This window comes from Alternaria postmessia, assembly GCF_024291825.1.
Source record: "Alternaria postmessia strain BMP 2775 chromosome Unknown scaffold_4, whole genome shotgun sequence".
In the NCBI taxonomy this organism is placed as follows: Eukaryota; Fungi; Ascomycota; class Dothideomycetes; order Pleosporales; family Pleosporaceae; genus Alternaria; species Alternaria postmessia.
The window spans coordinates 235401-249516 of NW_026260077.1; the positions used below are offsets into that span (position 1 = coordinate 235401).

Here is a 14116-nt window from a genome sequence, read left to right on the forward strand (position 1 = left end):
GGATCGTGCCGCATGCCGTGCCGTGGCGTGTATCCCCGTTGCGCCAGACAAATCAGCGTGCCGGATGAGGCGTGATAATGTTCTTTTATTTCTTTTTTGCATGAGTGCGTTCTTGGGCATCGTGTAGAGGTTTGGCCCACGTGCAGGCGTACCTGAAATGAGTCCCTTCGCCTCCGCCTTGCCTAGTGGACTGTTTACTCCCTTCTCCGGCGCTGACTCCCAAATCTGCTATCTCAGCATGGCGATAGATCTCTATGAATGGGCGTATGTTGTTGCTTACATTACCTTCTCTATCGGATTGCTGTCATCTATCGCGCGTTTCTACTCTCGCGCACTGATTTTAAAGTCATGGGGTTGGGATGATACAGCTTCGTGTGCTGTACTGGTACACTATGGCCAACCTACGAAGTCTCTACCACTGCTTACTGTGCCAGATCGTTAGTATTGTCCACCAAGTTGTTTTGCAAATGTTCCTAAATCTGGGATGTGGCAAGTGAGTTGAAGTGTGAAAGTTTGAGGCATGACGAAGACTTCCCGTCTGACTGCAACAGGCCAGGCAATCTAAATTGCAGCTTTCAGTCCCTTGATCTTCTTCGGGTAAGTCTTCAGCATAGCACCATCTCAAGAGATACAAGAGCTAAATCAGCACACAGACAGCGTTTATTGAAGAGATTGTTATCTACGGCGCGCATTCAGTCATCAAGATTACCTTCCTTTTGTTCTACCTACGGCTCTCTGTCGACCTGGTGTTTCGCAGCCTAGTTTATCTTGGCTTTGCACTCGCATTTTCCGTCTTTATATCTAGTCTGTGAGTCATATGATCCTACCTTTCACAGCGTCGCAGACTGATAGTATCTAGGCTTGTGACAGTCTTGCAATGCGTACCTTTTGAGAAAATCCTCAATCCAATGTTGCATCCCGAGGTTACTTGCATCGACATGCGTACTATCATGCTCACTCCACCTATTCTTGTACGTATTGACTCTCAGCACCGTTGCATTATAGTCCGTCGTCTCTACATACTGCGTAAATACTAACGCATAGCTCTTTAGAACATCTTTATGGACTTCTATATCATCTGCCTCCCGATACCCTCCGTTCTGTCGCTCCGGATGAACTTACGTCGCAAAGTCACTGTCATCTCCGTTCTCGCCTTTGGCATAATCTCCGTCACTGTCGCGATCCTCCGCCTACCAGTCCTTATATCGGTGTCCTCGATGAAGACAGATGCCTCGATAGATGTAGGGAAGATGATCATTGTTGCATCGTTCGAGGTCCAATGTGCCATTGTTGCGGCTAACCTGCCTGCGATGAAAGCACTTTGGACTAAGGTCAGAGGTAAATACAGCTCAGCCGGCAGTAATGAGCCATCCTTGGAAAAACCATACTCCCTCTCTTTTATACGTAGAGGCAAGCGGGGCGAGCGAAACAAGCACTCTTCTATGGGATCCATTACGAGGCTGGAGAATGGTCTTACCACTAACGAGTCGCAAGAAGAGCTCGTCGAAGGCAAAGTCAAACAACAAGGATTAGCAACAGGTGAGATTGAGGAGCTGCATTTCACCAACTCAGGAGGTTTGCGACAGCAGCCGACCGTCACTATGACTGATGTATATGCGCAAGGCTCACCTAACATGGCACTACAACAAGCAAGTTGCTCCGGAAATTTACAATAGACTTGGGTTATGACTCGAAATGCTGAAGTACTATATACTTTGATCTTGAAATCGCAGCCCTTAATGCTTCACCTAGTGTTGTGGCCATGACTCCTTGGAGAAGTTTGTAGGATTCCGTCCTTGTCCGCGCTAACAGGGCATAGAGTATCGATTGGGTTAGAATTGCATCCCACTATTCCTAATTGATTCGAGATCCGAGACCAAGACTCCCATCCCACTTCGCTGTGCCGCAGCATATCTTCCGGCTCGCGTAGAATCTACGGCTCAAGGTTTTGTACAAACCAAAGTAGCTCTCGGGTATTCTTACAACGTTGATATGGACTGGCTATTAATCATTTCTCTTGCAAGCGTCAGTCTCTTGACCCTGCTCACATGGCGTCGGTACTTCTCAGCGATCAGCGATATTCCTGGGCCGTTTGCTGCATCGTTTACCCGCCTTTGGCATATGCACCGTATCCTCAAGGGTGATCAAAATCTCGAGCTGATACGACTACACCAACAACATGGTAAGCTTATACGATGTGTAAGGCTATCTGTCGTTGGACATCCGCTCACAGACCTTATAGGTCACTTCGTTCGCATATCATACGACGAAGTAAGCGTCAGTCACCCAGATGCCATTGCGAAGATCTTATTAGCGCCCCTTCACAAGGTATTATGCAGACAAGACCTCTGATCGAATGGATGTTTGACATGATCACAAGGCCAATTGGTACAAAATTCATGCTCTGCCAGACTACCGCTTTCAATCGCCCATGAGTACCACAGACCCCAAGAAGAAGATCGAAAAGTCAAAGCACATCGCTGCGGCATACACCGTGTCTAATTTACTCCGTTCAGAAGAGCACATCGACCGCACCTTTGAGTCTTTCCTCGAATGGATGAACAAATATGCAACAGACAAGAAACCAATGGACCTCAATACCTTCATCTCATACGCAACCTTTGACGTCATTGGTGAAGTCGTCTTCTCGAAGTCTTTCGGCTTCCTTGACCAAGGCAAAGACATCGGCAACTCAATCGAGAATTCCCTTGCTCTGAATGCATACGTTGCAGTAGCGGGCTACTTCCGCTGGATCAACATTGCGCTGCTGGCCAACCCAATCATGACCTGGCTCTCCATACTACCAATGGGTCATTTATTCGACACCGTTAAAACCGTATTGGCGGAAAGGGAAAAGAATGAAAACGCCCGTTATGATGCTGTTCAATACTGGTTCAAGCAACATGAGCGACATCCGGATAAATTCACCATACGGGAGATCAATACCCAGGCACTTGCTGCCGTAGGAGCAGGATCTGATACCGTTGCTGCAGGAATACAGTCGTTTGTCTATCATATGATTCGTCACGCTGACGCATGGGAGCGTGCTCATGACGAGGTTGCTGAAGCAGTCAAAAAGGGGTTGTGTAGAGATCGGGTGGTGTCTTATGCTGACGCACAGCAACTTGGGTAAGAAGGCAGTCCTCAAACCCTGCTCGTGAAGCTGTTTCAGACTGATAATGAACAGTTTTGTGCAAGCCTGTGTGAAAGAGGCTCTTCGAGTCTTTGGTCCTGTACCTATGGGTCTTCCACGTATTGCGCCCAAGGGAGGGTTGACTATTGGCCATCGTACTATACCTGAGGGAACCATTATCTCAATCAACCGTGAGTATAGAGATCTCGAGCACCCCATCTGCTGGCTGAGCTGATTCTTTATTCTAAATCTCAGCATGGGTTATACATTATTCAAAGGAGATATGGGGTGCCGATGCGCATGTTTTCAGACCAGAGCGGTGGTTGGAAGAAGACAGTGGTACAAGGGAAAAGTTTTGGATGCCTGTGAGTAGAGCTGCTTGTTTCGTATCGATCTATTATTTGAAGCTGGAAACACATGCTGACTGATCTGCATAGTTTGGAGCAGGTTACGGTGGTTGTCCAGGACAAAACATTGCCAAGATTGAGCTCGCCAAGATTGCGGCGACGTTGGTAAGGGATTACAATATCAAACAGGTGGACTCGACGCAAAACTGGCAGTGGAAAGCTTACTTTACGGTTGTTCCGCATTCATGGCCAGTGTATATCGAGAAGAGAAGGTGATATGGGGGTACGGTTATGAAAATGTTCATTAGTGTTCGTGATGGGGGTATATAACCACAATAAAAGCCAAACTCCACACTCCCAGACCCAGCGGATAGACTCCAAATCGCCCTCAACAAAGAAAACTACACACTACATCCACCGATCCATAGTCCCAAACGGCGGATACTTCAATCCACTTGGTCTTCTCCTCCTCATCCACCTCCCACCGCCACTTGCACTACTCCCCACGGTACTACTTATGCAATCCCAGTCCCACGGGGTTTGTTTACCCAAGACTTCGTAACCGGCAACTCTGCGTAAAGCACCTCGCGTTCGCTCTTGTTGGACGCTGCGGAGAGCCGCGCGGGTGCTTTCTCGGACTGTTGTTGTACTTGTTGTCGGTTCAACGATTTGGGTATGGTAGGTGGGTTGACGAGGGCGAGGGCGAGAAGCTGGCGGGCAGCGAGATGGCTCGCGGGTTGGTGGTGGAGGACAAGGGGCTGAAATAGTGCGTTGTCTGCCTGGGCCTCGAAGGCGAACTTCTGTAATGTCGGACATACTAAGGTCGTGGTGGTGATGATGGCCGTGAATTGGATGCATGTGCAGTGGGTGCAAATGCGGATGTCTGTGGTGATGATTCAGGTGCGCGTCAAAGTGCGCGTGATGGTGTCCACCCTTTTCATCCACCTCGAGGGTTATGTTAGGCACCTTGACGCGAACGTCGCTGAAACGCGGCGATGCTGGACTACGATGGACGCGAACGAGTTCCTCCACACATGAAGAGTCTGTAGAAGGGCGATGTTGCTTTCCCCCTTTGGCTGGTGTTAGGGTAAACCAGCACATGTCTGCTGCGTGTCGAGGATATATCGACACCAGAATCGATGCGCGTGGGCAAGGGGTGAAGTGCTGTCGGCGGGGCAAGACGATGGTAACCAGTATAAGAAAAGGCTGGTGTGTAGCTTGAAGGCGGTCTCGAGGGCTGATAGTACGAATAAGGTGTTGTATCGTATCGGGGCATTCAGAAGACTTGAAAGAAGACAAGACAATGGAAACAGGCGGTACTTTAACCTACGACTGACACACAATAGACGTATGATCAAATCCTTTCTTACTTTTTCTAATGAGGCGTCCTTGTATATATATAACACTGCCCTCAAAGATCATTCGTTACCATCATGCACGCAGCGCCGGACTCGCACGCGGGCCGCACATCTGCAAGTAGTGAAGGGAACAAATGAGACAGTGGGTAAGAACGGTGCCTGCATGATTGTTGATGGTGCCTGCATATAGGCAATGCAAACATGTGTTCAAGTCCGCTGGGCGAGTGACGGAGGCTGATGAGGGTGGGAGATGAGCGCGTGGGCGGGCGCGATGTCTTGCCTGACCTCAAGTCTCAACGGGCGGCATGTGACGCTTGAGCCCCAACGCCCGTTCGTGCCTTGGTTGATGAGAGGACTTGCACTACTGGATGACGTATGTAAGAATGCAACATGGTCGCACAGAAACTCTTCCTACTGTGTCTCCGTTCTCTTTGTCTTGGAAAAAAAGTCGGTGCTATTGCGATAGTCAAAGACGTTGCGCGACGAACGCGCAGTGCTCATCACGGCTGCTACTGTGCAAGTGGCGGTGTCTGCGAAGTCAATAGCGAAGAGAGAAGGGTGTGATAGAGACCAGAGCACCTCATGTGGCTCTTTTGCTCTACTAAAGCCTACGCGCAAAGGTGGTTGAAAAAGCAGCAATGTGTGGTGTAGTAGACAGTGCCCTGGATGCGACTGCCCCAGTGGTGAAGGCAACAGCTAGGACGCGGCTACGTCTTGGCATTACCGACAACGCCGGAGCTTCGAGCTCACATCACCACTCCAAACAACCAAACCACCCCACCGCAACCACTCGATCACGTCTCTGATACCCTCTGATCTCCGCCAATACACATCGCCGCAACTATGGATTCATTAGTGTCGCAGTACAGCCGACCGGCGTATACAGAGGAAGGCCCGTCAGAGGAAGAGCAGTTGCAGCTCTACAGCGGCACCCCAGAGCTGTCCCTCAAGTTTGCCCTACCACCGGTCGCTCAGGTGCGCTCTATCATGCCTCTACAATAGAGAGCGCAACGTACTAACAACAACAACAACACAGTCAGCATCATGGCTCCGCGCAATGACGGACGACTACTCCAACCCTAACTGTCCTATCAAGATTGCCCACGGTACCACAACCCTCGCCTTCCGCTTCAAGGGCGGCATCATCGTAGCCACCGATTCGCGTGCAACAGCTGGAAACTGGATAGCCAGTCAGACGGTCAAGAAGGTCATTGAGATCAACAACTGCTTGCTAGGAACCATGGCTGGTGGCGCTGCTGTACGTACAATCACCACTACGACAAGAAGACAGAAAGGAACCTGAATACTGATGCAAGATAGGACTGCCAATACTGGCTCGCATACCTAGGCATGCAATGTCGCCTCCACGAACTCCGACACAAGCGCCGTATCTCCGTCGCTGCGGCCTCCAAGATCCTAGCCAATCTTGTCTACTCATACAAGGGCATGGGTCTAAGTATGGTACGTCTCCGCCCTTCCTCGTCAACCCATCTACTTTGCTGAACTAACACACTACGCTCAGGGAACCATGTGCGCCGGCGTAACCCCACAAGAAGGCCCCGCCCTCTACTACATCGACAGCGACGGAACCCGTCTAGCCGGCAACCTCTTCTGTGTCGGCTCCGGTCAGACATTCGCATACGGTGTGCTTGACGCACAGTACAAGTACGACCTTGAGGACGACGAGGCGCTCGAGCTTGGCCGAAGGAGTATTCTCGCTGCTACCCACAGAGATGCGTACTCTGGTGGTTTCATCAACCTGTACCACGTCAAGGAGGATGGTTGGGTCAAGCACGGCTTCAACGACACGAATCCCATCTTCTGGGAGACGAAGCTCAAGAAGGGCGAGTTCTCCAATGTTACTAGTGCGTTGGAGTAGGCGACTACAAAGTCACTGGAGGGCCTGAAAGTCACCCAATAGTAGCGCTGGGCGGATCAAGGCAGATGGCAGCTCATGATTGCTGCAGTGTAGCATTGAAACAATATTACGACTAGACATGTCCAATGAAATGACGGAACACAAGGAGAATATACCCAAAATGCATACACTGTGACTTTTCCTAGTAGAGTGGTAGTGCAGATTACTAAGTATTACCTCGAGCATACATGTTGGCACATGGGTATGTCATCCACTAAAATCAAGCTTCCTTGGGTCAACTTCGTTCGAACATGTTTCCATTTCCATGATAGGTCGATTAGTTCCAATTATCTATGATACCATACATGCATCCCGCCTGCCGCTAACAATAAGAAAGCACAGTCCATGCTGGCTGACAAACGCCTCCTTCCCCTCCTTGTGACTGAAAAAGAGAAGAAAAAAGAAAGGTTGCAATATACACTATCCCAGTGTCAAGTAGTTGGGGTATAAGCAAAAACGCCGCGCAAATCCATTTATCCCGTTACAGAGATATGTTGTAAACGCCGGTGTCCCAAATCAATGCAGAACAAGGAAAGTCGAAATTGTGAAAACTCAAAGAACGAGTGGAAAGGAAAAACAAAAGGAGAGAAAGGCCTTTCGGTGATAGTGGCGTGCAAGACAAAGAGACGAAAGGATCAACGACTTCGTCTTCTCAACCCCAAATCCTCTTGCTGCAGTTGCTTGATAAGATCGAAGCTCGCTTGATCAAGATTTGGGTCAATCATGTTGAGCATGTTGCCCATGTCCATACCTCCATTCATGCCCACACTGATGCCCATGCCCGTACCCATGCTTATACCATGTTCGAGCTTGATCCCGCCAGTCCCGTTGTCTCGCCGCTTGCTAGGCGTTGATTTAGGCGTCTTACTGTTGCGACCAGCGCGCGAGGGCGTGTGGCTAGGTTTGCGGCCTGACGACTGTTGTGTACGAGCTTTGTAAGAGCTGTTGAGCGTGGGTGTGATGGGTGGGGGAGGGAAATCAGAGTTTGTGGTAAAGTTGTTGTAGTTGTTTGTAGCGGGGGAGGTTATGTAGGGACTGTAGGTATGGTGGTTGCTGTTGTTGGTATTTATTGGAGGAGATGCTGCGGAGACGTGTCTGGGCGAGACCGGTGATGATGGGTGGCGGACGGCGTGATTTTCTGGTCCAGGCTTCGAGACGTAACCGTTTGTATGCGTCTGTGAGGTGTCGTTGTGAGGCGGCGGACCCGGTGTGAGCGGCTCTACGCTGGGACCGTGTACTTCTCCGTTATGTCCTGTGAGCTCCATTCCGTCCATAAGCATCGGGTCGATCGGTTGATACTCGACTGATGACATGACGGTATCGCCATTCGTGTGATACGAGTTGGTCATATCCACATGATTGTAGTCGCCATTGGTATACGCTTGGAGGGCAGGGTCAACAGGCGCGAGATCATCATTTTCGGGGCTTTGGTCCAACGCTTGCTGGGCGGAGTAGGCCATCTCCTGGAGAAACGACGAACCACTGCTAAATTGATTTGGCAGTGAATGTCGTGTGTGTATGTCTCCATGCAGATATTCGTCATCGTATGAAGACTCGTGTCTCATCCGTTTCGCTCTTGATTCTGTGTCTTCGTCGCTGACCCTTCGTTTCTTTGACGCAGAACCACGTGGAATGGGAATCTCGTTGGCCTTGACAGGATCAACGTTGCCGTATTCGTCATGTATGCAGCGACGCTTGCTCTTCCTACAATCAGCACACGCCTTGACTCTGCCAGATTTGAGGGCATAAGGGTCGCCGTTCACGTCAGCCATGATTGGGCCGCCGTTCACTGGCCCATTGGCGGCATTCGATAAACTATCTGCCACGGAGTGATCACTAAGCCTACGTTTGACAGATATGCCATATGACCCAGAAAGGTCGATGGTGTGCATGCCCGGCTTCGATGTGTCGATCAGCTCATCTTTATGTTTGCATCTGATTCGGCGTTTCCTACACGCATCGCATGCAACACGTTTCGGGCCAAGCTGAGATGTTTTCGGTGTCGTAATGTGCGGGTTGCTTGCCGATGGTCGCAGAAAACCAGTCAGTGGACCGGAAGTGACAGAGACCATATCGAAGTGGTTGTAATTCTCCACCTCTACTGGGGGTGAAGGCTCGGGGATGACGTCAGAGGCCTTTATACGGGCCGAAGACCTCTCTGCCGTTGCTCGTAAGGCTTCATGGAGCGTCTCGCGCTCCAGCCTTTTCACTTGAGCAGCACTCAGCTTCTTTTCAGTGGTCTCCATTACTTCGGGCAGGACAGCATCGGAGAAAGCCCAAGATGGTATAGTCTCGTTCCCACGCTTCCATGCAATCCACATCGCAAAGCGTCGCGCTAGCACGAGCGGCTCGCCATGGCCCTTAGGGATCGATTTATTGACAGCACTTCGGGTTTTTTGTGGCACATCAATCTTTCCCTCGGTGATTAGGACTGTTCTCCAAATGTAGTTCAACAGATCGCTCAGCCCTTCCAGTTCGTGCTTGGAGTAGTATCGTTTGTTGTAGTTTTGTGCGCCAAGGTGTGAGTTGTGACCAAACTTTTCCGGCTCGCAGTAGATAGGTGTCGACCGCTTAAACTGCTCGCCGCTTTGTAGGAGCTCTTGGACTGGACCGGGAATAGGGTCCTCTTCCAGATATTTGATGGCGGTCAACCACATTATCTTCTGGAAAAAGGGATATCGGAACTGAGTAGCCACCTTGGTGTTCTTCTCGATCTCCAAGATCTTTATCTGCATACCGTAATGTATGCGTGTAAGGAAGTTGCCTCCAATGACGAGGCTGTCCTCGGGAGTCCAGACCGCGTGGATCCAACCGGAAGGAATCAACATGGTATCTCCAGGATACAGATCCACTCGGTAACATTCTTTGACTTGTTTGCCAAGCCAGTCGTGCCCTTGATTCGGTGAGAGACACCATTCTTCGTACTTTTTGAGGTTTTGCTTTGTTGGTGGGATAAAGAAGAAGACCTTCTTTCCTTTCACGATGTGGTAGTACACGGATGAACCACCAAAGTCGATGTGGAAATCGGTGAAGCAGTCCGCGACAGACATCAGACAGTAAAACTGCACTGGTGGCGGCGCAGACTTGTCATCTTCTCGCCACACGGCGTCCTGTAGATCCATGTCTCGAACAGCCTTGGGTCGTCTGATCAGCTTTCCCAGCTTACTTCGAGATACCTCCAGACTGATGACGTTCCGCACGGGCTTTTCTCCTTGTTGCTCGTAGTAGTCTGCCCACTTTCCCATAGTCCACTTCTTGCCTTCGCCTTCTTGTGCTTTGACATCAATTACAGGGACAGGTTCATTTGGACCGTACAGTTCCGCTACACGGCGAACGGTCAAACCCTTAGGTATGACCATGTCAAGGCTGTCCTGACCGTCATCGGCGACTGTCTCGTACTCGTATTGCAGTTTTGGCCCATCTGCCTGCCCATCGATGTCTTCCATAGCAACATCCTCCTCTGTTGTCGCCGGCGAAGTGTTCATGTCGCCAGGGATAACAATGGGCTCCTTGAATCCATTCATCTTCTCGAGAAAGTCACCAGTGATGAGTTGCGCCGGCATGCGCGCAAACGTCTCCGGCGTGAACTCGATGTCGCCATTCTTGAAAGCTGCGATGTAGTGATGTTCCGGGTTGTCGTCAGATGTTTTGAGAACACCCTCGTTTAGACCGGCGTAGTCAACAGTTGTGTGGGCTCTGACGGATTTACGAACCTCTGGACCATGTTAGAACTATAAGCCCAATGTGCGTCGGTAGACCTACTCGTTGTTTCACCAAACTTGGGTCTACACGGTTCGCAGTAGAATTTGTTTACCTCCCGTACCTCCCGTTCGCTGTTGAAACCAGCGCAAGGGTAGTGATACCATTCTTTGCAGCCATCGCAGCCGATCCATTGCTCGCCGTCGCCGATTTTGATGGGTGATTCGGACGATTTGCAGTGGGCGCATATGAGTTCTGGTTCGACCGGAGCGGGTGCGAGCTGAGCGACTGCATCAACAGGAGTTGGGACGGCTGTCTGCGTACCGAGAGGTAGCGATTTCGCACGCGAGTAGTTCGATAGAGGCGGGCCGTCTGGCAGTGCTGGCGCCGACGTCGAGAAGGAATGGCGACGGGCTTGTGAGGGCGAGGTTTGTGCTGGTTCAGCCTGAGATACGGTAGGCACAGAGCCGTCCGCTGCGACGGTAGCAGACTGATCGGCAGGCAGACTCAGTGGCGACTGGAGTTGGTCTGGGGCTCCAGAAGTACTTGTAGACGTCGCGTTCTTCGGTTTGGGCGTCGACTTCTTCCGTTTGCTACTTGCTGAGGGTGTGCTACGAGATGCGCGCCCTTTCCCTTTGGGCAAGCTCTGGGCCTTTTTTGCCTTTGGCTCTTCTGCGGGAACGACATCTTGCATCTCGACCTCAGGCTGTGTAACCACGATGAGAGCTTCGTCAGGCGGTGTATGTGTTTGCGCAGCCGAGGTGGTCTGGGCCACATCGGAGGGTGCCTCTAAAGGGTGTTTCATGTCAACGGGTGCCTGCGTAGGCTGGCTGTAGTGGTTCGGCGGCGGCGGCGGTGGTGGCGCGACGTAAGGATTTGCAGGCTCTTGCTTGTGATTTATCTGGTGTGGAGGTTGTTCAGCCGGCGCTGTTTGTGGAATGGTCAACCGCTTTGCTGTCGAGGGCGGGGAATGCGCAGTTTGTGTGGAAACTTTGAAGAAGTCCAGCAACAGCTGAGCTTCAACAAGGCGGTCGTCTGGTACGCTACTGTTTTGGTGCATGCGACTGCCGCCATCTGCCATCTGCTCGACGTTGTAGGACCAGCCCGGGTTATGACTCGTAGCGGGTCTCGACTGAGACTGTCCATACTGGGGAGACCCATAGACTTCGGAGCGCGCTCTCTTCGCAGGCCGCTCGTCGAAAGGATATGAAGCGTCTCTGGACAGAGCGTGTGCTGGGGCGCGTTCGCCGGTCAGGTAAGGGACGGTCGTGGGCGAGGCGGCCGAGAATGAAGCATGGCGCGAATACCCAACATATTGCGGAATGGCATGCTGGCGTGTCACAGCGACATCCGCGAGGGCCTCAATGGGCGATGCCTGCGCCAGAGAATACTGCGGCGGAGGAGGTGCGGAGCGCGCCGAGTGCCCACACGTCACCACCGGCGATGGGTGCTCCGCAGACGCGCGCGCGCCTTCTCCGAGAGCAGATGCATTTTTCAGAGCGTCATTGATATGCCTTGTGCTTGATAGCGACGCGGTTGGGATATTCGCATTGCCGGCGGGGTGCGCTGTCGAGGGCTCTGTCGGCGGCAGGATGGGCGACAGCGGCTCGTAGACGGGCGGCGGAGGGGTAGGGGCGCGCGCCGAAGCTCGCCTGTACTGCTCCTTGAAGGATGAGATTCGTCTCATGGTGGTTGTGTGTGCGGAGGTGGGTGGGCTAGGGCCTCGGAGGTGCGAGGTACTCGTCGGTTTGGCGTCTCAGACAGATGCGCGGCTATGGAGCAGCGGCACTAAAAGCTGAGAGACGGGCGAAGGAGCAGTCGGGCATGGGCATGTCCTGCTTCGAGGCGACGGTTGGCGCGGTCGAGGGTGAACGAGTGTAGGGGGTGGTTTGGTAGGAGAACGATGGTGGTGGAGAAGTCGGCGGGGATTGTATTGGGAATGTTGCGACCGGACACCCAGACAATCGCTGAACCAGAGACTCGGCCACGCCAGCGCCGGCAACACACGCAGAGCGCCGTATGTAGAGAGGGCAAGTTGCGGCGGCTCGACACGCAGCTCTAAGCGCATGTGTCTGTAGTGTGCGAATGGTTGGATGGCTATGGGAGCTCTCCGAGTCGACAAGCCGCTTCATTCATTCGCTGCAAGTCCGCGTCTCCGATTCGAGCGCTCAATTATTTGGCACCAGCTGCTACAGCTGCGCAGCTGCGTTGCCTTAGGCCTTGTGCGACAGCTACTACGTCTCCTCCATCATCATCTATACAACCTCTTCATGAGCAGACAGCGTCGCCCTTGCAGTGCATTCACAGCACCATCTCGGCGTTGCATGAGTCGCTCCTTCTTCCCGATCATATGCGTTCGCCACGTGATGCGGCCTTGCCAACGCTCGGACGTGCACGCCATCCATGATTGATCCCGCATGTTCACCAACTCAACTTCCCACTACAACCTCCCCACCACCCGCCCAAGCCTACACACCCAGCAGCCCGTCCTTTACCGTCCATCTCAGTCGCCAAAGTATGAGTCGAGGAGGAAAATTGGCACCGGAAGTCAACCGGTATGTCCGCCTTCTCCGCATCGCGTGCCAATCGCAAGGCTGGTGCGACCAACTCACACGACATCTGCGCTAACATGTCATTTCTCCAGAGCTCTCTTCGTAAAGAATCTGAGGTCAGTCAGAGCTGGAGCTATCTGATTTGCCATGCGCTGACCCTTCTGCAGCTTCAACGTCACCCCAGAGGAACTCTTCGACCTCTTTGGCAAGTTCGGCCCCGTGCGGTACGTCGTCTTCCTTGTGCGCTGGCGCATCTTGCCCGCTACCGTCGCTCCAGGTCACTAACTCCAGCACAGCCAGATCCGCCAAGGAATCGCCAACAACACCAAGGGCACAGCCTTCGTCGTCTATGAAGATGTAATGGACGCAAAGTCGGCTTGCGACAAGCTGAACGGCTTCAACTTCCAGAACAGATACCTCGTCGGTAAGTAGCAGGCGCGTCTTCGAGACAGCAACCACTGACAGTCGCAGTATTATATCACCAGCCAGATAAGATGCTCAAGGCCGCAAATGATCTCGCCGAGCGCCAAGAGAACTTAGAAAAGCTCAAAAAACAACACGGTATTGATTAGGGGTGCGAGAGGCCTCAGGAACAGGTGACATCGCGCGAGCGAAGTAAAGACAAGACTCCTGTGGGCCTCAAGACCGATAGCGTAATCTCTAGACGCTCTTCGAGCCGCGGCGGCGATACGCGCACCTCGACGACCAATTCGATTTTAGCGGAAAAGACCGGCGCTCCTTCTCCGACGACTACAACTACTGCATGTCGCAGCTGCGACTGGCGTACTGTCAAGCAATCGTTGAAGGGCTTATTCAAGTCGGCACACGGCGTTAAGAGGTCATGACACGTTCACGAACCATGACGGATTGCTGCATTTTCTTGGAGTGGGATCTTTACTTAGGATAGCCGGTAAAGCATAGGGCTATATCAGATTGCAACAGGCCAGGCTCCTTCTACACCGGACAGTCGGTACGAGTCCGACTGGGAATCAAGGAATTCTTGTTCCAGCATTTGCATTAGATACAGTGATTCTACTAACATATTGAATATGCAAAGGTGACAATTCGAGGGCCGTCGCACCTTCCGCTTTCGGCTGCCATCTACGAAT

The 14116-nt window shown here is 52.1% G+C and overlaps 5 protein-coding genes across 5 annotated transcripts; 4 read left to right on the forward strand and 1 right to left on the reverse strand.

Moving 5' to 3' along the window:
* Window positions 1-484: 484 nt before the first annotated feature.
* On the forward strand, window positions 485-1676 carry J4E82_001109 (uncharacterized protein; the record flags this gene model as incomplete). Its single annotated transcript, XM_051727426.1, has 5 exons — window positions 485-493; window positions 580-597; window positions 654-808; window positions 860-971; window positions 1053-1676. The coding sequence occupies 5 exons, from the start codon at window positions 485-487 to the stop codon at window positions 1674-1676; spliced, it is 918 nt and encodes a 305-aa protein (XP_051592739.1).
* Window positions 1677-2431: 755 nt separating this feature from the next.
* J4E82_001110 (uncharacterized protein) lies at window positions 2432-3756 on the forward strand (the record flags this gene model as incomplete). The annotated part of the gene is made up of 4 exons (XM_051727427.1): window positions 2432-3081; window positions 3188-3324; window positions 3389-3498; window positions 3571-3756. The coding sequence occupies 4 exons, from the start codon at window positions 2432-2434 to the stop codon at window positions 3754-3756; spliced, it is 1083 nt and encodes a 360-aa protein (XP_051592740.1).
* Window positions 3757-5681: 1925 nt separating this feature from the next.
* Window positions 5682-6717, forward strand: PRE2 (Proteasome subunit beta type-5; the record flags this gene model as incomplete). The annotated part of the gene is made up of 4 exons (XM_051727428.1): window positions 5682-5813; window positions 5875-6096; window positions 6159-6299; window positions 6361-6717. The coding sequence occupies 4 exons, from the start codon at window positions 5682-5684 to the stop codon at window positions 6715-6717; spliced, it is 852 nt and encodes a 283-aa protein (XP_051592741.1).
* A 674-nt stretch (window positions 6718-7391) lies between these two features.
* J4E82_001112 (uncharacterized protein) lies at window positions 7392-12142 on the reverse strand (the record flags this gene model as incomplete). Its single annotated transcript, XM_051727429.1, has 2 exons — window positions 7392-10471; window positions 10519-12142. The coding sequence occupies 2 exons, from the start codon at window positions 12140-12142 to the stop codon at window positions 7392-7394; spliced, it is 4704 nt and encodes a 1567-aa protein (XP_051592742.1).
* Window positions 12143-12972: 830 nt separating this feature from the next.
* J4E82_001113 (uncharacterized protein) lies at window positions 12973-13579 on the forward strand (the record flags this gene model as incomplete). Its single annotated transcript, XM_051727430.1, has 5 exons — window positions 12973-13010; window positions 13100-13123; window positions 13175-13231; window positions 13304-13431; window positions 13479-13579. 5 exons carry the CDS (start codon window positions 12973-12975, stop codon window positions 13577-13579), a joined length of 348 nt encoding a protein of 115 aa, XP_051592743.1.
* Between the last annotated feature and the right edge of the window lie 537 nt (window positions 13580-14116).